General features: G+C 36.8%; 1 protein-coding gene across 1 annotated transcript; it reads left to right on the forward strand.

The window, feature by feature from the left end:
- Positions 1 to 1,520: 1,520 nt before the first annotated feature.
- On the forward strand, positions 1,521 to 23,005 carry LOC138702924 (uncharacterized). The gene is made up of 7 exons (XM_069830330.1): positions 1,521 to 1,569; positions 3,925 to 4,062; positions 6,815 to 6,961; positions 8,400 to 8,546; positions 10,022 to 10,163; positions 13,378 to 13,477; positions 17,118 to 23,005. Exons 2-4 carry the CDS (start codon positions 3,940 to 3,942, stop codon positions 8,448 to 8,450), a joined length of 321 nt encoding a protein of 106 aa, XP_069686431.1. The 5' UTR covers positions 1,521 to 1,569; positions 3,925 to 3,939; the 3' UTR covers positions 8,451 to 8,546; positions 10,022 to 10,163; positions 13,378 to 13,477; positions 17,118 to 23,005.
- Positions 23,006 to 23,842: the final 837 nt, after the last annotated feature.

The raw sequence follows: 23,842 nt of genomic DNA on the forward strand, positions 1-23,842 counted from the left end.
CACACAGAATGTCCCAGGAGAACTGTACAAAATTCAGGATAAAGTTGTTTTGGTTAAATTACATTGATTTAACCCTATATATCTACGTCCGAAATCTAACAATTGGGAGAAATTGGGAAAACACTGAAACAGATTTAAATTGTGCAGAATGTACTTGACATACAGTGATAAATATATTTGTTGTAGATTTTACATGTATTGTGTTATTTTGAGAACTACCTAGCTTGTACCACAAAAATCCTTTTTCTTTCTATACAGAATGTCCCAGGAGAACTGTACAAAACTTCAGGATAAAGTTGTTTTGGTTAAATTACATTGATTTAACCCTATATATCTACGTCCGAAATCTAACAATTGGGAGAAATTGGGAAAACACTGAAACAGATTTAAATTGTGCAGAATGTACTTGACATACAGTGATAAATATATTTCTTGTAGGTTGTCATAGCTCCGATTCTATATTTGTTTTACAGTCAACATATACCAAAGACCTCAAGAACATCAATTGGTTTATATGCTGATGATACTGTCATTTACATAAGACACAAAGATATTAATACTGCCTGTCAACGAATCTAGAGAATTCTTCAAGGTTTCACTAAGTAAAAACTATAAATAAATGATTAAAAATCACATTGTGGTGTTTTCACTAAATATTTTCCCCAAGTTTTAACAAATCTCAGCTTTCAGAATTTACACAAACTGCTTGAAATATCCTTCTTCAGATGTTTCTTGTTCACGTTAACATTTGTTTAAAACTTTAAACTATATTAGTTGAACCGTTAAAAATGATATAATTTAAACAGGTTATGCACTTACGACAGACAGGTCCCGTTTCGACACCGGTGTGGTGCAGGGGCGTATATCGCTGGTGTTCAAGGTGTGCGCTGGACACCCTGTAAATTCGGTAATCTCATTTTTTATTTTAAGTTGTTTTATATAATGCAACAACAATAATTTTAATTTATCACAATCGTCCTCTGTTCGGTCCAATTGATTGGAGATGCAACACTTTTTGAAGCTCTTTTTAATAAGAGGGAGCGATATGCGTGGATATGGATTACGGATCCATTGAAAATAAGACACAAAAAGCATACACTTATCATACTTTGACTTGATTTTGACATGTAATACTAATTCAAACGCCATATGTTACGAATTGAAATACCCGCGCGAGAAGATAATGGCATGTGCTACCAACTTAGAATTGCGCGGGAGGAAAATCGGGGAAATGGCCTACTTCATTTCGAGTGTGCTGCGCATCCTTATTTTTTTACTTTATTTCGAAAAAATGAGCGGAGTATTTCCGTTCTTGTCAATTGGACTAAAAAAATAGTGATTCTTCGTTTTGTTAATTATTATTAAATAATATTATTTAATACATGTACCGCTTTATGAACTACGCTCCCTTTTCGAGAGTGTATGCATTGGTAAGTTGACGGGGTAAATTTTGTTCGTTTCTTGGATAATGGTAAATTGATGGGGGAAATATTATTTGTTTGTTGGATAACCTGAATAGTGCGCAGCCATGTTCTTTCCTCTTTCCATTTTGACCTTTCGGACTAGAAGGTAAGGTTTTGCTGTTTGCTCGTGGAAGTTTGTAATAATTTACATAATGAAGAAATAATCGTGTTTATAGTCAATTTAGGTTTGGTGGGAAGGGAATCTGGCGCAAATTCAAGAATGAAACATCGGTAGCGGAACATGAAGATATTAATCTGTAAATTTCACGTGGGATTGATTGAGCCGTCCACACCTGTGGAGTAACGGTCAGCGCGTCTGGCTGCGAAACCAGGTGGCCCGGGTTCGATTCCCGGTCGGGGCAAGTTACCTGGTTGAGGTTTTTTCCGGGGTTTTCCCCTCAACCCAATGCGAGCAAATGCTGGGTAACTTTAGTTGCTGGACCCCGGACTCATTTCACCGGCATTATCACCTTCATCTCATTCAGACGCTAAATAACCAAGATGTTGATACAGCGTCGTAAAATAACCCAATAAAATAAAAATTGATTGAGCGAGCATGAGGTCCGAAGGCTCGATCTGTCACTTTAAACTCTGTAGTCTTGTCGTAAACGTATTCACTATCATAATCCTATTGGACGCGAAGTTGTGTATAATGGACAGTGGTAACAAAACTCTCTAATCTTGTATATATAAAAAAAAAAAAAGTTATTCATTATCACAACCCTGTTGGACGCGAAGTCGTGCACAATGGACAATGGCGTACCCATGCAAACATCACTTTCCTTTGTATTAGGCTATTGGGATAAATTTCAGAACACGGATTCCTTCCTTTCTGTCTTCAAAATTCCAATCTAAAGAAAGCATTGAAAATTAAAATATGCATGTTATATATTTGGTAACATTTGTGCCCTGGACCTGTATTGTTTATTTATTTATTTATTTATTTATTTATTTATTTAATCCACTCAACAATGTAATTACAGAGTAGATAGGCCTAAAATGAAAATAACAGTAGTAATACATATAATAATGGTATTTAATATTGTGGGAAGTTGGCAGCCTGGCTGATGCTTACTACATAATTTTGTAATACTTCTATATCAGAACTAACCTTGAGAATTACTGGAATAACAATAACGCTATCTTGTTAAATAAAGAGAGTCCCTCACATTGTATCGTTCGATGGTTTTTGTCGAACTTTTAATAGAGCCATGTCAGCCATGCTACAAGTTAATTAGCTTAGTACAATAATTCATCCTGCCCTAGGTTTTCTGTGGTTTCCCTAGGCCACTAAGACAAATGTCGAAATGAGATCTAAAAGAAATGGGCCATGGATCTAATCTTTCTTCAAAATTTTTTCATGTATCTCAGTAACTTTTGAAAAAACATTCCTTTTCTTCCATGGGCTCTTCTTCGAACATTGGCTTCAGTGCCATATTACCTCTACAGTCAGTTTTTTTGTCTGCAACTAAAAACTATAATAATTTATATAAATAATTGTCCACACCTGTGAAGTAATGGTCAGTGCGTCTGGCCGCGAAACCAGGTAGCCCGGGTTCGAATCCCTGTCGGGGCAAGTTACCTGGTTGAGTTTTTTTCCGGGGTTTTCCCTCAACTCAATACGAGCAAATGCTGGGTAACTTTCGGTGCTGGACCCCGGACTCATTTCACTGGCATTATCACCATTTCATTCAGACGCTAAATAACCTGAGGTACAGCGTCGTAAAATAACCCAATAAAATAAAAATATATATAAATAATTGCAGTAATGTTGAAATGGCGGACTGCTTTGCCAATATTTAAGTACCTACAGCTGTTACGAAAGTTGTTTTTTTTTTTTTTTTTTTTTTTTTCGAACATTTAAAGTTAATGCAAAATAAGGAGAATTAAAATAAACTGCAAGATCACAGAGCCAACTGCTTCAAAGCTGGGTACTGGGTTCTGATGAGTGCACTGATTGTCCACCGCTGTGGAGTAATCTGGGTCAATGTTACTTATGTCGTACCCACTATAGAGACATAGGCCAATTTTACACATATTTAGTATAACTTGTTGCTTCTTTGACAGGTTAGGTTTGGTTAGTGTAGGTTTTTGTTATAGCCTACCTTGCATATACGATTATAGCGTAACATTGGCAGTGATAAAGTGAAATATTCGTTCAGTGGGTGTTGGATACTCTACATTCACCGTAATGGGACCATGAAACAAGTGGGCCAAGGTTTAGATTCTGGGTGGGACAAGCTACCTGATTGGGATTTTTTCCGAGGTTTTCCTTCAACCTCTTGAAGTAGAATTGTTAGTAACTTTCGGTGTTGGACCTTGGACTCATTTAACATCACTTTTCTTTGTATTAGGCTATTGGGATAAATTTCAGAACACGGATTCCTTCATTTCCCTCATACTTCAAAATTCCAATCTAAAGAAAGCATTGAAAATTAATTTAAATTTCACATATTTTCAGGTCGACCAGGAGATCATGGCGGACATGGTTCCGGGATTCGCCTACAGATATCATCTGTCTGGGGGAGCTGCACAAATCCCAGAGTGTGGGAGAGACTTCTACAGTGGACTACAGCAGACCTGGGAGTTTGGCACTTTGGTGAGTAGCGGAATCTGCGGTAATGTGATCTGTGGGTTAAAGAACGCAGCTGAATGCAAGCATGTGAATTGCGAATAGATGCCATTGATCTGAGGTGGCGGCATATTAACAGTGAGATGGAGGGGCGATTGTGGACTTCGTCAGAACTGGATGCCACAGCCGAATAGATGAGATGGTACCAAGCAGTGAATCACGTGCTTGCCGAGCGGTTTTAAGTACTTCAAAATCATCCCAATAGAAGAAGGTTATATAATAAGCTTAAGGCTACGGTGCTTTCATATGGGCCTTCCTCCGAAGTAAAAAAATAAAAAGGTAAAGCACATTCATTCCAAATTAACATTGAGGCATAGAGATAATACTCTACCATCACACTTCACTCTAGTTTCTTCCCTAGTTTGTTTAATTGAGGTTTTGCAGACAATAGTCTTGGAAATGTTGGGTACCGGTATGTGGGTTACATATATACATAAAAGGGATTCTCTACAAAATGGGCATATTTTGTTTTTTGATAAAAACTTTTCCTAAAAAAAAAGCATGATTTGTTAGTAGCATGAATATGGCCATAAAGTCATGTAATATGCACTCCTGTACATATGTGACATGTATCGTCTCAAGTGCAGGCAGTAAGGCCGTAACACGATACTACAAGAGAAGTTCGGCCGGCGTCGTGAATCGGGTCCCGGCATAGCTCAGTTGGTTAGAGAGCACTCAGCGTGCACAGCTGAGAGGTCCTGGGTTCGATTCCCGGTGCTGGTACGAATTTTTCTCGTACTTAATGGTATAAAAACAAACTGACTAGTCATACTAGTCGAGCAAAATATGAGGTGGGCGAGACCTCATTCATATTTGATACATAGTAGCATGATGTTTAGGATTATGAAAATATTTTCGTTTTACTTACTGGAATAGGTCGAAAAATGGGAAAAAGTGATGACAAATCAGTAACAGTGATACAATTAAGAATTGTTGTAATAATTCACTAGAAAAATAGCTTTCAAACATTGGGAACTTACTTCTTGAAGATATAATACCACAGTCTACTATATACAGCCGCGAAGCTCAATATGTAGTAAAAATGCAAACATGGGTAGTTGCCCACCACTAGGATCGCTACTATCGCCTCATCATCGCAGATCTCTCTCGTAGTAGATGACAAAATATGTTACACTTTCGTTGTGTTCTTTTTGGAAAAATTAACACCTTCCTTCCATTATTGAAATATTAAATGCATAAAGTTAATTTATTATTTTAATGAGGTATATTAAATTCCACCATAAACTCGAAGATACCTGCAAGAAATAGGTTAATATGATTTTTGTTTGTGCAAAACGAACTGAAATTTACTATAATCGCTTCACTCATTCAAGATTATAGTGATAATTAACTATGAAACCAATAAATATTAATTTGCATTTCCCTTTACAAAAATAATGGAAATATGAATTAATGGAGTAACTTACGTGTACCGGTACTTGTAGTGTAGGCTTACGTAGTTAACAAAGTGGGATGAGGTTAAGCAATAATAATCACACCAGAATTGGAAATAAAACGTGATCAATAAATTTTATTGTAACAGACTTTTTCTACGTCTCTAGTAAAGTAACAAAAATAACAACAAACTTAACAGCTATAATTAAAAACATATCCTTTGAAAAAAAAAATAGGCCTAAGCAATAATAATCCCACAGAATTGAAAATAAAACGTGATCAATAAATTTCATTAAAACAAACTTAATTTTTCTACGTCTCTAGTAAAATAATATTATTCCAATTATTGTATTTTAGCCATTAACATTTTCATTACAACCAATAACGAACATTTCACAAGCATCAATGTGAAATACGCAACGAGCTAGCACTCGATGGAAATATGACACAGTCCAAAGTCGACCGTGGACAGTCTATTGTTTCTAGTTGCTAACCGCTTGGAGCGCTTTATCACGAGATTTGCAAAAAATCATCTCAAGCTTCGCGACTGTGTATAGTAGACTGTGATAATACTGTATTTACCTGCATAATGAGTGCGCTCCAATTTTTCGCATTAAAATTTACAAAAAGAGTTCCTCCCATGATAAGACACATTTCATTTTAAACAAAGATCGTTTTAATATCGAAAGTCGTAAGATTGAATGCACTGCTTATGTTTAAATTCAACTTTTTAAACAATACATGGTACCACTGCAGTCGTGATTGGTTATTTTTTTACACTTGCAAAATATAGGTACTCTTCAATTAACAATGCAGTATTCTTAGGACATCTGCAGTAATCAGTTCTGTCGATAGAATTGTGTTTCGACAGTGGATAAGAACCGACCGAAATATTCAAGTTACACAGCGAGTTTTAAGCTGAAAGTTATCAAATTTGTGGAAAAACACTCTATCGATCGTCTTAAGTGCGATGCAATCTGTAACTTATATAAATTAGTCGCAGCCCATATATCTATTGTATCGATTATTTCGGCATACGAGCTGGCAACCTTTAATGCACGTTTCCTCCCTCTCCCCCCCCCCCACTAAAATTTTTTCCTCGCATAAGGGACTCATCCTATTTGTTTGTTATAAAAATTGAAAAACAAAAGTGCGCCTATTATGCGGGTAAATACGGTACATCTCTCCATGCTAATGGAGTAGGATATTTTTTAATACAAAATCAAACCTCATATTAATCCAGTTTTCATTCATTGCTATTGCAAAGTATACGGATAATTTAAACCTCTTGTGAATAAACATATCGTCATTTTACTTATTTCAGGCATTTCGAGACACAGCGGAATTTAATTCCCTGGAATGGCTTACGCAGAAGAAATGGAAGACTCCTCTCGATGCACTGAACCACCTGCACAGTCGAGTGCTACTGAGGAAAGGCGAGACAACCTCACCAGCAAACATGCATAAGCTAGTGAGTATGGAGACCAAAGTGGTTGCTCTCATTTACAACTTCTCAAATAGTTTCCTTGATACCTTTCATTGTACTGACTTATCAGATTACCAGGAAACAATTGGCATTCATACAGTTCTCTCTGTAGATTAAAAACTTAAAAAAGTTTCATATCCATGGTTCAAATAAAACAAAAAATCAACATCCCGAATTTAAAAGAAAACTTACAAATTAAACCAAACCCTTTAACTCTCTTAAATATAGAATATAATCTAAATTTAACAGAAGAAATACTGAAATAAAAAATAAACACTGAAACAATAAAACAATTGTCTTTAGAAACAATTAATATTAGGTACCCTCCACAAAATTGGCTTCATTTATACACCGACGGACCCTTGATCTCCAGGGAACAAGGTGCTGGTGCAGGTGTTACGTGCTGTCTCTTCTCACTTTATAGATCTCTTGGATATGGAACAACAAGTTTTGATGGCGAAATCATTGCAATAAGTGAAAGTGTAAGGAATCTTCGATGCCACATCAATAAATTTAGGAATGCAGTTATATTGTCAGATTCCAAAGCAGCTATTCTATCAATAGTCTCTAGACACACACCTTCATCTCAAACAGCAGAAATAACTAAAATGCTCTCTAAATTAATATCACTCAATAAAAGAATTGTATTCCAATGGATACCATCCCATTGTGGAATTCTGGGAAACGAGAATGTGGATGCTTTAGCAAAGAAGGGTAGCACTGCTACTTACAGACCTGTTACTAAATCTACATATTACTCTGTGAAAAGATTTATTAAATCTACATACTTAGACTTCAACAAACAAAATTTGATAACACAATCCCAAGGGAAAAAAATGGAACTCTCTGCATCAGAATCCACAGTTAATTCCCGATTTACCACGAAAATCGTCTGTAGCTGCATTTAGATTGGCAACAGGCCATGATTGTTTGGCCAAACACTTGCATAGAATTGGAATATATCAGTCCCCTAACTGCCCATTGTGCAACTCAAACCAAGAAATGGATATCTTTGAAAAATATTGGAGTGCGAGAGGTCAAATGACTTTATTGTCGAATGCCTGGTATTAGAAAACAACATAAATTAGTTGCGGCCCATATATCTATTCTATCGATTATTTCAGCATTCGAGCTGGCAACCTTTAATGCAGGTTTTTTCTTTCTTCCCCACCCCCCCGCCCCCCACTAAAATTTTTTTCTTTTCATAAAGGACTCATCCTATTTTTGTTATAAAAATTGAAAAACAAAAGTGCGCCTATTATGCGGGTAAATATGGTACATCTCTCCATGCTAATGGAGTAGGATATTTTTGAATACAAAATCAAACCTCATATTAATCCAGTTTTCATTCATTGCTATTGCAAAGTATACGGATAATTTAAACCTCTCGTGAATAAACATATCGTCATTTTACTTATTTCAGGTATTTCGAGAGACAGCGGTATTTAATTCCCTGGAATGGCTTACACAGTAGAGATGGAAGACTCCTCTTGATGCACTGAACCACCTGCACAGTCGAGTGCTACTGAGGAAAGGCGAGACAACCTCACCAGCAAACATGCATAAGCTAGTGAGTATGGAGACCAAAGTGGTTGCTCTCATTTACAACTTCTCAAATAGTTTCCTTGATACCTTTCATTGTACTGACTTATCAGATTACCAGGAAACACTTGGCATTCATACAGTTCTCTCTGTAGATTAAAAACTTTAAAAAGTTTCATATCCATGGTTCGAATAAAATAAAAAATCAACATCCCGAATTTAAAAGAAAACTTACAAATCAAACCAAACCCTTTAACTCTCTTAAATATAGAATATAATCTAAATTTAACAGAAGAAATACTGAAATCAAAAATAAACACAAACAATAAAACAATTGTCTTTAGAAACAATTAATATTAGGTACCCTCCACAAAATTGGCTTCATTTATACACTGACGGACCCTTGATCTCCAGGGAACAAGGTGCTGGTGCAGGTGTTACGTGCTGTCTCTTCTCACTTTATAGATCTCTTGGATATGGAACAACAAGTTTTGATGGCGAAATCATTGCAATAAGTGAAAGTGTAAGGAATCTTCGATGCCACATCAATAAATTTAGGAATGCAGTTATATTGTCAGATTCCAAAGCAGCTATTCTTTCAATAGTCTCTAGACACACACCTTCATCTCAAACAGCAGGAATAACTAAAATGCTCTCTAAATTAATATCACTCAATAAAAGAATTGTATTCCAATGGATACCATCCCATTGTGGAATTCTGGGAAACGAGAATGTGGATGCTTTAGCAAAGAAGGGTAGCACTGCTACTTACAGACCTGTTACTAAATCTACATATTACTCTGTGAAAAGATTTATTAAATCTACATACTTAGACTTCAACAAACAAAATTTGATAACACAATCCCAAGGGAAAAAAATGGAACTCTCTGCATCAGAATCCACAGTTAATTCCCGATTTACCACGAAAATCGTCTGTAGCTGCATTTAGATTGGCAACAGGCCATGATTGTTTGGCCAAACACTTGCATAGAATTGGAATATATCAGTCCCCTAACTGCCTATTGTGCAACTCAAACCAAGAAATGGATTCGGAACACCTCAAAATCTGTGCTTCAGTGGCTGGCCATGATAATATCTTTGAAAAATATTGGAGTGCGAGAGGTCAAATGACTTTTTTGTCCAACGCCTGGCATTAGAAAACAACATAAATTAGTTGCGGCCCATATATCTATTCTATCGATTATTTCAGCATTCGAGCTGGCAACCTTTAATGCAGGTTTTTCTTTCTTTCTCCCCCCCCCCCCCCCCACTAAAATTTTTTCCTTGCATAAAGGACTCATCCTATTTTTGTTATAAAAATTGAAAAACAAAAGTGTGCCTATTATGCGGGTAAATATGGTACATCTCTCCATATTAATGGAGTAGTATTTCTTTGAATACAAAATCAAACCTCATATTAATCCAGTTTTCATTGCTATTGCGAAGTATACGGATAATTTAAACCTCTTGTGAATAAACATATCGTCATTTTACTTATTTCAGGTATTTCGAGACACAGTGGTATTTAATTCCCTGGAATGGCTTACACAGCAGAGATGGAAGACTCCTCTTGATGCACTGAACCACCTGCTCAGTTTAGTGCTACTGAGGAAATGCAAGGCAACCCACCACTGTTAACGACAAGGTTAGGTTGAGTTTGATGAGCAGATAATATATTAGTCTAAATTAGACACAGGGACAGTGATAATGATGCATTAATATTTTGAAATATACTTTCGTTAGGATTATGTTGTTCTTTAAAAGTATTTTGAAATATATTCTCACTAGAATTATGATCCTTATCAATATTTTCAAATATATTGACGTTAGCATTAGTTACTGTTTTTTTTTTCTTTTTTTTCTTATTTTCTTCTTTCTCTAGTTACATATCTTGTATATACGAAGGTTAGGTTTGGTTAGTTTAGGTTTTTATCAACAAAGTCCGCGCGTTTACAGTTATCTCAGAGCCAAACTGTTCCTGTCGTGAGCTGCATGTGACAAAAATTATTAATTTAAACCTAACATTTCATATTGTCCATGTACGAGGCGTGTTCTTAAAGTAAGTTCCAAAAGGGTGTAGAAAGTAAACGGGAAAATATTTACAAACCATTTTTGTTGCATTGTATTCCCCACACTTCAATTACTTCTCACCATAATCTCCACCATTATTGAGGCATTTATCGAGTCGTGGCAAAAGTCTTTCTATCCCCTCATTGTAGAATTCACCCACCTGCAAACCACTCCGCAACATTTGTGGAAAATTCAAGGAAAGCGAAGAAATTGTGAACCTCCTGTCCTCATGAATTTTTTCATCGACAGCATGCACCAAATCGTCATTGATCAAAGATGGCCGACCGGTATGCTGCTCGTCATGCACAGAGATGCGGCTCTTGTTGAACTTTCTAACCCATCTCCTGACCATTCCATCACTAATGGCATCATCACCATACACCTCACAAAGTTGACGATGAATGTCAGCTGGTTTGATGTTTCTCGCATTCAAAAAACGGATAACAGACTGCATCTCACAGTCGGCGGGGTGCTCGATCACTTTAATCATTTCAACTGATCACAACTAACCACACACACGGACTGAAGCTCTGAAACTGCATGCACAGCTTGCCTGAGGACTGAAGAAGAAAACACGTATGCGCAAAATAACGATTGCAGCAATGCGACAGCTATAATTGAAAATGGAACTTACTTTAAGAACACGCCTCGTAGCTTACTAATTTAAATTAAGATCATATTGTACTTGATAATTTGTAACTTTAATCATAAACTGTTTCATTTACGTATTACTTGTATATAATATAAAATGTTACATTTCGATGGTGTTTGGGTAGAGGAGATAAGTCATAAAAATGAGTTCTCATATACTGTATTTCATCACATAATCGTCTCATTTTTAATGCCTTTGTTTTGACGTGAAAATATATGGTGCGAACATTGTGTGAAGAATAAATTAAAGTGGTAATGATAGGTTGCGTCAATTTTCAGTGAAGCTTCCATATAATGGGGGTGTGTGCAAGCAAGCAGGGCCAAGTTGCGTGATTCGTAGCAGGAAAGGAAGGAAAGGGGAACTGGTATTAGTGTGCGACGCTGAAAATGGGGAACTGGTATTAGTGTGCGACGCTGAAAATGGGGAACTGGTATTAGTGTGCGACGCTGAAAATTTAACATTAATAATATCATAACAAAATAAAAATTACTGTGGTATTACTGAATTAAAAACACTTTTTGTGATGCTGAAAATGTAATGTTAATAATATCGTAACAAAATTAAAAACACTTTTTGTGACGCTGAAAATGTAATGTTAATAATATCGTAACAAAATAAAAATTACTGTGGTATTACTGAATTAAAAACACTTTTTGTGACACTGAAAATGTAATGTTAATAATATCGTAACAAAATAAAAATTACTGTGGTATTACTGAATTAAAAACACTTTTTGTGACGCTGAAAATGTAATGTTAATAATATCGTAACAAAATAAAAATTACTGTGGTATTACTGAATTAAAAACACTTTTTATTGACTAAAACATTCATAGTATTATTGAATCACATGCACGGGTACATCTGATACACTGAAGTCGATATTATCTGACTGCTGGATCAGTCTGGAAAGATGATTGGCCTAGGCATAAAAAAGTAAACAATCATCACACCAACAATTATACTGAACTGAAGGCATTTCTGGCTATTGACTTGATGCTAGCATCTCGCATCCCCCTCCCCCCCCACTCCATTCACTTTCGCCAGCTGCCGCTACTGTTTCTCGTCCACACCTGTGGAGTAACGGTCAGCGCGTCTGGCTGCGAAACCAGGTGGCCCGGGTTCGAATCCCGGTCGGGGCAAGTTACCTGGTTGAGGTTTTTTCCGGGGTTTTCCCTCAACCCAATACGAGCAAATGCTGGGTAACTTTCGGTGCTGGACCCTGGACTCATTTCACCAGCATTATCACCTTCATTTCATTCAGACTAAATAACCTAGATGTTGATACAGCGTCGTAAAATAACCCAATAAAATAAAAAAAAACTTTCTCGCACATTCCATCTTGAGCATAAAGATCCTTTTTGTGCTGCAGTGGCGGTACACGTTATTTTTAAATAATTCTTGATCGTGATAAATAGAAATATTCTTGCGACGATTATGCGGTGAAATTTTAAAGTCCTAATCAATTTGTCAGTAATACTGCGACTTTGTACGACCATTATGTTTTGGCGATGTTTACACAATGAAATACGGTAAATGAAAATTAAACTTTGGACTCTTACTCTACATCAAATGCAAGTATAATTTTGTTTTTTGTACACCCACTTGCAGAATTTGGCTTGTGTGTTCACCTGTGGAACAAAACTTTATTTGCACAAAATATGACTTAACCTCCTTTACCCGAACATTATCAAATTATACTCCATGATTTGTAAGTGTAAATATTAGATGGGTGCAATATAGCTTAGAAACAAGACTAAAATGCACTGTAACATTAATCTGTTAAACTTATTCCGAAAACGTCCACAACTACGAGAATGTCGGGTGATCTATGGCGAATCCTCGACATCATCTCTCCAAATACCATCTCACTATCACCAATTAATCCAGTAGTTGATACAGCGTCGTTAAAAAAAAGTAGAAGCCCAGGGAGTTTATATTCGATCTGGCTGGTCAACCACCTAGTCTTCTACTACATATTCATTTCATTGCTACATAACTTTGAAATAACTTTAAGAAAAAGTGGTACAGGGCTTTTCTTTTTACCGTTATATTACACTCATCCAATATTTACACTTGTGAATCACTCTGTATTTCACCTAACATTGGGCTGACAATATTTCGAACTTCTCCTCCAGATCATTCCTGCATGGACCAGGGAAGGACCATAGCTTTTCCTGAGACTGATGAGCGAGGCTGCTACGAAGAAATGAAGGACTTCAACAGGCTGTCATAAACGTAAGGTTCGACCATGTTATGATCTAATGCATAATTAGAATACACAGTATATCAGAAAGGATTGAAATAGGTAGATCATTATATATAGGCAGGTTAAAGAGAATAGACAAATTAGATCACCACAACCCAACACTGCGACCTTGTACATCTTTTATCTTTTGTTCTAACACTCAGATAGACGCATTCCCAACTTACACCAGCTGACTGCACTGAGGTTTACTGTGTACCTAGGTTTTGAAAAAGGCAACCCAGATTATTCCTAGGTGAGCCCCCTCCAAGTTTCGCTAGCTGGTGACTGCAGAATGCTTAAAAAAGAAAGCCAAATGCGATCTTGTATGCCACAAGTGTCACTATGGATTTTGCAATTAAAATTCCCAGGAATCTAAAGGACTGTTAAGCAATGGTCATTATGGTAGCCCCTTATGATAAAAATCAATGGTGCGTGTAATTAAAAGAACACACGAATACAAGGTCTTTGAGAAAATCCTAGTTTTATATCAATTATCAATTGCCTGTTTTCCAGTTATAAATGTAGTTTATTCAGTGCAGCTGGGAGTGGTGATGAAACGTCCACCAACTAGTCTCCTAGCCAACCTTGTATACAATAGTAATAGAGAGACATCTGAACAATCAATGTTATTCCACATTGTTGCATTTTCGGTTGTAATTGTCACAGTCAGAGAAAGAGACGAATACACGACAGAGAGAAACCAGGACATGACAAAGAGAGAAAAAGACAAGGACGCGAGAGAGAGAGAAAAAGACGAAAACACTATAGACAGAAAAACAAGGCCAGGACAGAGAGAGAAAGACAAGAACTGACAGAAAGACGAAGACTAACAAAGAGAGAAAAAGGAAGAGGACCAGACAGAGAAAGACGAGGGCTAACAGAAAGAGAGAAAAGGACTAGGACCTGACAGAGAGAAAGACAAAGACTGATAGAGAGAAAAAAGACGAGGACAGGACAGAGAGAAAGACGTGGACCTGATGGAGGGAAAGACAAGGACTGACAGAAAGAGAGAAAGACTAGGTTCTGACAGAAAGAGAGAAAGACTAGGACCTGACAGAGAGAAAGACAAAGACTGATAGAGAGAAAAAAGACGAGGACAGGACAGAGAGAAAGACGTGGACCTGATGGAGGGAAAGACAAGGACTGACAGAAAGAGAGAAAGACTAGGATCTGACAGAGGGACAGAGAAAAAGACGAGGACCTGACAGAAAGAAAGACAAGGACTGATAGAAAGAGAGAAAAAGATGAGGACCCGACAGAGAGAAAGACAAGGACTGACAGTAAAAGACGAGGACCTGACAGAAAGAAAGACAAGGACTGATAGAAAGAGAGAAAAAGATGAGGACCCGACAGAAAGAAAGACAAGGACTGATAGAAAGAGAGAAAAAGATGAGGACCCGACAGAGAGAAAGGCAAGGACTGACAGTAAAAGACGAGGACCTGACAGAAAGAAAGACAAGGACTGATAGAAAGAGAGAAAAAGATGAGGACCCGACAGAAAGAAAGACAAGGACTGATGGAAAGAGAGAAAAAGATAAGGACCCGACAGAGAGAAAGGCAAGGACTGGCAGTAAAAGACGAGGACCTGACAGAAAGAAAGACAAGGACTGATAGAAAGAGAGAAAAAGATGAGGACCCGACAGAAAGAAAGACAAGGACTGATAGAAAGAGAGAAAAAGATGAGGACCCGACAGAGAGAAAGGCAAGGACTGACAGTAAAAGACGAGGACCTGACAGAAAGAAAGACAAGGACTGATAGAAAGAGAGAAAAAGATGAGGACCCGACAGAAAGAAAGACAAGGACTGATGGAAAGAGAGAAAAAGATAAGGACCCGACAGAGAGAAAGGCAAGGACTGACAGAAAGAAAGACAAGGACTGATAGAAAGAGAGAAAAAGATGAGGACCCGACAGAGAGAAAGGCAAGGACTGACAGTAAAAGACGAGGACCTGACAGTGAGAAAGACAGTAACTGGCAGAAAGAGAGAAAGACAAGATCTGACAGTGAGAGAGAGAAAGATGAGGACCAGATAAAGAAAGAAAGACGAGGATCCGACATAGAGGAAGACAAAGGACTGACAGTAAGAGAGAAAGACAAGAACTGATAGAAAGAGAGAAAAAGATGAGGACCCGACAGAGAGAAAGGCAAGGACTGACAGTAAAAGACGAGGACCTGACAGTGAGAAAGAAAAAGATGAGGACCAGATAAAGAAAGAAAGACGAGAATCCAACATAGAGAAAGACAAAAAATTGACAGTAAGAGAGAAAGACGAGGACTGACAGAGAGAAAAAGATGATCAGATAAAGAAAGAAAGACGAGGATCCGACATAGAGAAAGACAAAGGACTGACAGTGAGAGAGAAAAAGATGAGGACCAGATAAAGAGAAAAAGACGAGCATCAGATAGAAAAAGACAAGGACTGACAGACCGAGAAAGATGAGGACCTGACATAGAGAAAGACAAGGACTGACAGTAAGAAAGAAAAAAACGAGGACTGACAGAAAGATGAGAACCTGACAGTGGGAGAGAAAAAGACTAGGACCTGATAGAGAAAGACAGGGACTAGCAGAAAGAGAAAAAAAAGATGAGGACCCGACACAGAAAGACAAGGACTGACAGAAATCGACTTTGTTCAGAATTACAATATGGTGAAATGCTGCTATTATGAATGCTGCAATAACGAAATAACTTAGTCCCACCCATTTTACCATTAATTTACATGTTAAAAATGTTCAGTTTAAAGAACACATAAGTAACGAACTATTCAGTTTAACATAATAATTCGTATTACACAAAAAAATGTTATTTTAACGAAATTAGACCTAATAAGCAGTTAAAAATTACTTAAAATAAATTGGAAAGAAAACAAAATAAATGAATTATTGCTAGGCATCAATTGCTGTTGGTTTCAGTGAGTTTTCTGAATGCACTTTCGAATGCAATTTGTTCCTAAATGTATTTCAGATATGGCAGGAAATAAAAAGACAAAACAGTTTTTGCTAGATGAGAAGAGAAGAAAAGTGAAGTCGCAATAAAATTACAGGCTGCTTTACTAAATAGATTAAGTCAAATTGTTTAATAAACTGTATCAGTCTCAAAGCTGATATTTCAAGTGATTGATTTAGAACCCAATCTCATAGAGTGTAATATTTCGAGAAATCAATTCAACAAGATGGCTGTAAATGTAAGACCTAACCTATGTAACCCTGTTGTATGTACTTTTTGCTCTGTAAAACTTAATTTTTTATCCTAACAAGGCCATGATGAATGAACAAATATTGTAAAATATGCAAGAATAATTATTCAGTTATTGAATATGCATAGTAATCATTATGGTATCGATTCTTATTGAAGTTGCAATATAATATGGATATACAGTATAACCTAACCCAGGTACAGTATCTGTTATTCCATAATATGGGACACAATTTGTAGGCAAATTTAATGTAATTTTTGGTTTAACGAAATTTCACTATAATGAAAATAATTACATTACCCTCGAGTTCGTCATACTGGCATTTCACTGTACTTTGTATTTCTCATAAGGAGGAAATAGAAACAGGAATTTCTAAAATAGAGAATTTACTTTTTACCCGACATTAAACTGATATTCTGTTGAATTCTCTTGCAGATAGTTTCTCCATGGGCCAGGGGAAGATGAGTTCTTCTGAGACCAACGAGCAGAGCTGGTATGAACGACTTCGATGTGTCGTCATCTGAAGATTGGAGTGCATTGGAATGTGTGGGTAATGAATTGGAATGCATAATATATTAGAAGAGTTTAAATCAGATTATGTGATTACATGCAGTAATTCCTCTTTATCCATGAGAAATATGTTTAAAAACCTACTGCTTATATTCGAAACCATAAATAATGACGAATCCTATAGACATTAGAAGCAAGTAGTAACTGTAGAAATAATAAATACATTATACATTATTATGTGTGAAAATACGTGATCTGTTCTCATGAACTTGAGATAGGGGAATCCCATTGCAGCATCTATCAGGACAGTAGAGGTAATGCCACAAAACACAATGTTAAAAATAGGTGTGGCTGTGTCTGAGACATGAACGTAGGTTTTATGTGAATATGACAGGCTTAAATTGACAGATCTAGACGAGATCTTTCATTTGATACCAAAATCAGTGTACTGTCATATCAGAGTCATGAGATACACTACCCAGAAATTTTCGCCCATGCCCAAAATAGCTGCTAGATGCTTTTCCAATGAGATGTGTTGCTTGTATTTCCTCCTGGAGTATAAACTTTTCTCTGAATATGGGCCGATATCTGAAATTTTAAATTAATTTATTACTTATTTTCGATTTGTCATCAACAAGCATTTACAAAGTTCACTTTTTATGGCCTAACTTGATAGATATAGACGAGATCTGTTGTTTACAACCAAAATTAGCATTTTAGCACATCGGAGTTCCTTAGATACACTGCCTGGAAATTTTTGCCAACTTTCAAAATTTCTGTCAGTTGCTAAATCGACAGATCCAGACGAAATCTTTCATTTGGCACCAAAATTAGCATGCTAGCACATTGTAGTTGCTTACATACACTGTGAGGAAATTTTCGCCCATGTCCAAAATAGCTGTCAGTTGCTAAATCGACAGATCTAGTTGAGATGTTTTGTTCGGAACCAAAATTAGCATGCTAGCACATTGCAGTTGCTTAAATACACTGGCTGGAAATTTTTCCTCATGTCCAAAATAGCTGTCAGTTGCTAAATCGACAGATCTAGGCGAGATCTTTTGTGTGAAACCAAAATTAGCATCCTAACATATTGAAATTGCTTAGATACACTGCCTGGAAATTTTCACCCTCGTCCAAAATGGCTGTCAGTTGCTAAATCGACAGATCTAGATGAGATCTTTTGTTTGGAACCAAAATTAGCACACTAGCACATCGGAGTTGCTTAAATACACTGCCTGGAAATTTTTGCCCATGTCCAAAATGGCTGTCAGTTGCTAAATTGATAGATCTAGTCGAGATCTTTTGTTTGGAACCAAAATTAGCACACTAGCATATTGGAGTTGCTTAAATGTACTGGCTGGAAATTTTTGCCCATGTCCAAAATGGCTGTCAGTCGCTAAATCGACAGATCTAGTCGAGATCTTTTGTTTGGAACCAAAATTAGCATGCTAGCACATTGTAGTTGCTTAGATACACTACCTGGAAATTTTCGCCCATATCCAAAATGGCTGTCAGTCGCGAAATCGAGACCTAGACGAGATCTTTTGTTTGGAACCAAAATTAGCATGCTAGCATATTGAAATTGCTTAGGTACACTGCCTGGAAATTTTAACCTTCGTCCAAAATAGCTGTCAGTCGCTAAATCGACAGATCTAGACGAGATCTTTTGTTTGGAACCAAAATTAGCATGCTAGCACATCGGAGTTGCTTAGATACACTGCCTGGAAATTTTTGCTCGTGTCCAAAATAGCTGTCAGTTGCTAAATCGACAGATCTAGTCGAGACCTTTTGTTTTGAACCAAAATTAGCATGCTAGCATATCAAAATTGCTTACATACACTGGCTGGAAATTTTCACCCTTGTCCAAATCGGCTGTCGGTCACTAAATCGACAGACCTAGACGAGATCTTTTGTTTGGAACCAAAATTAGCATGCTAGCATATTGAAATTGCTTAGATACACTGCCTGGAAATTTTCATCCTTGTCCAAAATGGCTGTCAGTTGCTAAATCGTCAGATCTAGATGAGATCTTTTGTTTGGAACCAAAATTAGCATGCTAGCATATCGGAGTTGCTTAAATACACTGCCTGGAAATTTTTGCCCACGTCCAAAATAGCTGTCAGTTGCTAAATAGACAGATCTAGTTGAGACCTTTTGTTTGGAACCAAAATTAGTATGCTAGGATATCAAAATTGCTTAAATACACTGCCTGGAAATTTTCGCCCTTGTCCAAAATAGCTGTCAGCAGCTAAATCGACAGATCATGTCGAGATATTTTGTTTGGAACCAATATTAGCATGCTAGCACATCGGACTTGCTTAAATACACTGCCTGGAAATTTTTACTCATGTCTAAAATGGCTGTCGGTAGCTAAATCGACAGATCTAGTCGAGATCTTTTGTTTGGAACCAAAATTAGCATGCTAGCATGTCGAAATTGCTTAGATACACTGCCTGGAAATTTTCACCCTCGTCCAAAATGGCTGTCAGTCGCTAAATCGACAGATCTAGTCGAGGTCTTTTGTTTGGAACCAAAATTAGCATGCTAGCACATTGTAGTTGCTTAGATACACTACCTGGAAATTTTCGCCCATATCCAAAATGGCTGTCAGTCGCGAAATCGAGACCTAGACGAGATCTTTTGTTTGGAACCAAAATTAGCATGCTAGCATATTGAAATTGCTTAGGTACACTGCCTGGAAATTTTAACCTTCGTCCAAAATAGCTGTCAGTAGCTAAATCGACAGATCTAGACGAGATCTTTTGTTTGGAACCAAAATTAGCATGCTAGCACATCGGAGTTGCTTAGATACACTGCCTGGAAATTTTTGCTCGTGTCCAAAATAGCTGTCAGTTGCTAAATCGACAGATCTAGTCGAGACCTTTTGTTTTGAACCAAAATTAGCATGCTAGCATATCAAAATTGCTTACATACACTGGCTGGAAATTTTCACCCTTGTCCAAATCGGCTGTCGGTCACTAAATCGACAGACCTAGACGAGATCTTTTGTTTGGAACCAAAATTAGCATGCTAGCATATTGAAATTGCTTAGATACACTGCCTGGAAATTTTCATCCTTGTCCAAAATGGCTGTCAGTTGCAAAATCGTCAGATCTAGATGAGATCTTTTGTTTGGAACCAAAATTATCATGCTAGCATATCGGAGTTGCTTAAATACACTGCCTGGAAATTTTTGCCCACGTCCAAAATAGCTGTCAGTTGCTAAATAGACAGATCTAGTTGAGACCTTTTGTTTGGAACCAAAATTAGTATGCTAGGATATCAAAATTGCTTAAATACACTGTCTGGAAATTTTCGCCCTTGTCCAAAATAGCTGTCAGCAGCTAAATCGACAGATCATGTCGAGATATTTTGTTTGGAACCAATATTAGCATGCTAGCATATCGGACTTGCTTAAATACACTGCCTGGAAATTTTCACCCTTGTCCAAAATGGCTGTCGGTTGCTAAATCGACAGATCTAGATGAGATCTTTTGTTTGTAATCAAAATTAGCATGCTAGCACATCGGAGTTGCTTAAATACACTGCCTGGAAATTTTCACCCTTGTCCAAAATGGCTGTCAGTCGCTAAATCAACAGATCTAGAGATCTTTTGTTTGTAACCAAAATTATCATGCTAGCATATCGAAATTGCTGCCTGGAAATTTTCACCCTTGTCCAAAATGGCTGTCAGTCACTAAATCGACAGATCTAGGCGAGATCTTTTGTTTGTAACCAAAATTAGCATGCCAGCACATTGGAGTTGCTTAAATACACTGCCTGGAAATTTTCACCCTTGTCCAAAATGGTTGTCAGTTGCTAAATCGACAGATCTAGAGGAGATCTTTTGTTTGCAACCAAAATTATCATGCTAGCATACCGAAATTGCTGCCTGGAAATTTTCACCCTTGTCCAAAATGGCTGTCAGTTGCTAAATCGACAGATCTAGGCGAAATCTTTTGTTTGTAACCAAAATTAGCATGCTAGCATATCGAAATTGCTTAGATACACTGCCTGGAAATTTTTGCTCATGTCTAAAATGGCTGTCAGTTGCTAAATCGACAGATCTAGTCAAGATATTTTGTTTGGAACCAAAATTAGTACACTAGCACAATGGAGTTGCTTAAATACACTGCCTGGAAATTTTCACCCTCATCCAAAATGGCTCAGTTGCTAAATTGACATCTAGACAAGATCTTTTGTTTGGGACCAAAATTAGCACACTAGCATGTCTGAGTTGCTTTGATACTGCCTGTAAATTTTCGCCTATGTTTGAAATGGCTGTCAGTTGCTAAATCGACAGATTGGGATGAGATCTTTTGTTTGGCACCAAAATCAATGCAGTACCACATTGGAATCATTTAAACTGCACGAAAATATTTGTCCAAACCCAAAATGTTTGCCAGGTGCTCCAGGCCTCCCTGTGCATGTGGCTCAAATTTAAGGTCATGTTTGCACCATAGTTGTATACCTGATCAAACAAGACTACATTTATTTCAGTTGTGTTTTTAGTCACAAAGTTGTGTCAGAATGGATCACCCTGCAAATCTTACTTGGCTTTTCTGTCCTTATACTGCATGTAATTCTGAGCTTAAAGATGTTATTCATGTCAGAAAATGTTGCAAGGTTAACTGCTGATGCAGATTGTGTGGATAAAGAGGGATTACTGTGCTTTATATAGGTTGATATGGATATGCAAAAAGATTACATAAATATTCAAATGAGATAAATTTCTGTAAAAATCTTTTATTCTGTAATAATGGCCAGTTTCAATGATAGTGACTTTACAGTCCATTAAAAGTATTGCATTTCTCCATTATCTGTTCGTATTTTGCTAACTGATTAAATCTTGTTGATTATGATGGATTATAAAATTGTAGGAGGTGTCAACAATACACATTCTGAACACTGCCAATTTCTTGCTTGGCATTAGTATTTTGCATTATCTCCAAGAGAATACTGTCAAAGTTGTTTCAAATTACATACTATTGCAGAAATTCTATCCCATCATTTCAAACTGAATTATTGTGTGGCAATGCCCCTCATTAATAGATCAATATTGCTACTATTTCCTACATTATGTGGAATTTCATTATTCCCACAATTATACTTAAATTCCTACACATAATGAGATATAAGCATATTTCGGGTTTTCTGCATCCTGCTAAGAAGAAAATACTGTATATCTGATCTGCGAGTGAATCATAGCATGAACTTTACACATTATTCAGCTTACATTTGCTCTAAATGTCTGTAAATGGAATAAGCTTGAAGTTTAGATTCTTGGGTTGTGAGCTTTTGATTCACACTTTAGTCAGTAAAATATCAGAACAGTCTATTCTGGGCTCAATTCTTTTATATTGTTCAGGAAAATAAGTTATCTTGCTGTCATTTTTAAAGATCGATGAAACTGGCCATGAGTTTACAGTTTTTGTCATTCATGTTAATGATTTAAAAGTGTAGAAAGTTATAGGTATGTTTTGTATGCATCAAACAATATGAATGAGTATATTAGAGAGTGTGGTTCTGTTGAGAGGGTTTCTAGGACTGATTCACAAGTCTCCAAAATCTAACAATAAATGAGTCTTGTGGACTGGAGTATACATATTGTTAGATTTTGTAAACTTGTGAATTAGGTCTAGTAGACCTCCCAACAGATACCACATTAGCTTATAGTTTGTATAAATTTGATGTCTAGTTATGAATTACATTGCAATGCAATAAGAGAATGTTGAATGTCATACATTTTGCTGATGTTATTTTTATGTATGTAACATGAATAATTTTGCTAAGTAAAAACTTTGTATGTGGAATATCTGTGTTGTCAATGATCTTTGCCTGCCTCTCCTAAAGGGACCCCTTTTCGTTTGAAAAAATTTTCCCGCCAAAAAACTTATAATATATACGCTTTATGTGCCTTTTATACTAGCTGGTTGAGGAGTGGTTGCTCCCTATCCTTGCATGTTGGTTTTTATATGCGACACTAGCGACTTCAAGTGTAGAAACTATGCAATATAATTGGTATATAAGAGACTTTGAAATTTTCTAAGTATTGACTAAGGTATAGCTGCAGGCTACACTGGAGAATCCTAGTGTACAAGTTAAATACTATCTGATAGTGTTTAACTTGTACACTAGGATTCTCCAGTGTAGCCTGCAGCTATACCTTAGTCAATACTTAGAAAATTTCAAGTCTTTTGTATACCAACTATATTGCATAGTTTCTACACTTGAAGTCGCTAGTGTCGCACGTAAAAACCAACATGCAAGGGCAGGGAGCGACCACTCCTCAACAAGCCACTATAAAAGGCAGATAAAGCGTATATATTATAAGTTTTTTGGCGGGAAAATTAAAAATTTTTTAGAGGGAGGGTGTAAGGAATATATGTTATACTTCACAAAATATACAGTCCTTCACAACAAAAGAAAGTTTATTACTATTCATAAAGTACATACAAATGGCTAAACTATTCACATATTCAACACTCACTACATTTCATTTCTGCTCATATTACCAATCAAAGAAAAGTAGTTCCAACACCACAGTACTGATGTCTTCAAAACTTGTAGTTTCACCATGCTCACTGTAAACATCCAAATCTGGAAAGAAAGAGTACAGACACTGTCAAACAAGATTTTTCAAGTGTAAC

Source organism: Periplaneta americana, chromosome 7 (assembly GCF_040183065.1).
Source record: "Periplaneta americana isolate PAMFEO1 chromosome 7, P.americana_PAMFEO1_priV1, whole genome shotgun sequence".
Classification (NCBI taxonomy): Eukaryota; Metazoa; Arthropoda; class Insecta; order Blattodea; family Blattidae; genus Periplaneta; species Periplaneta americana.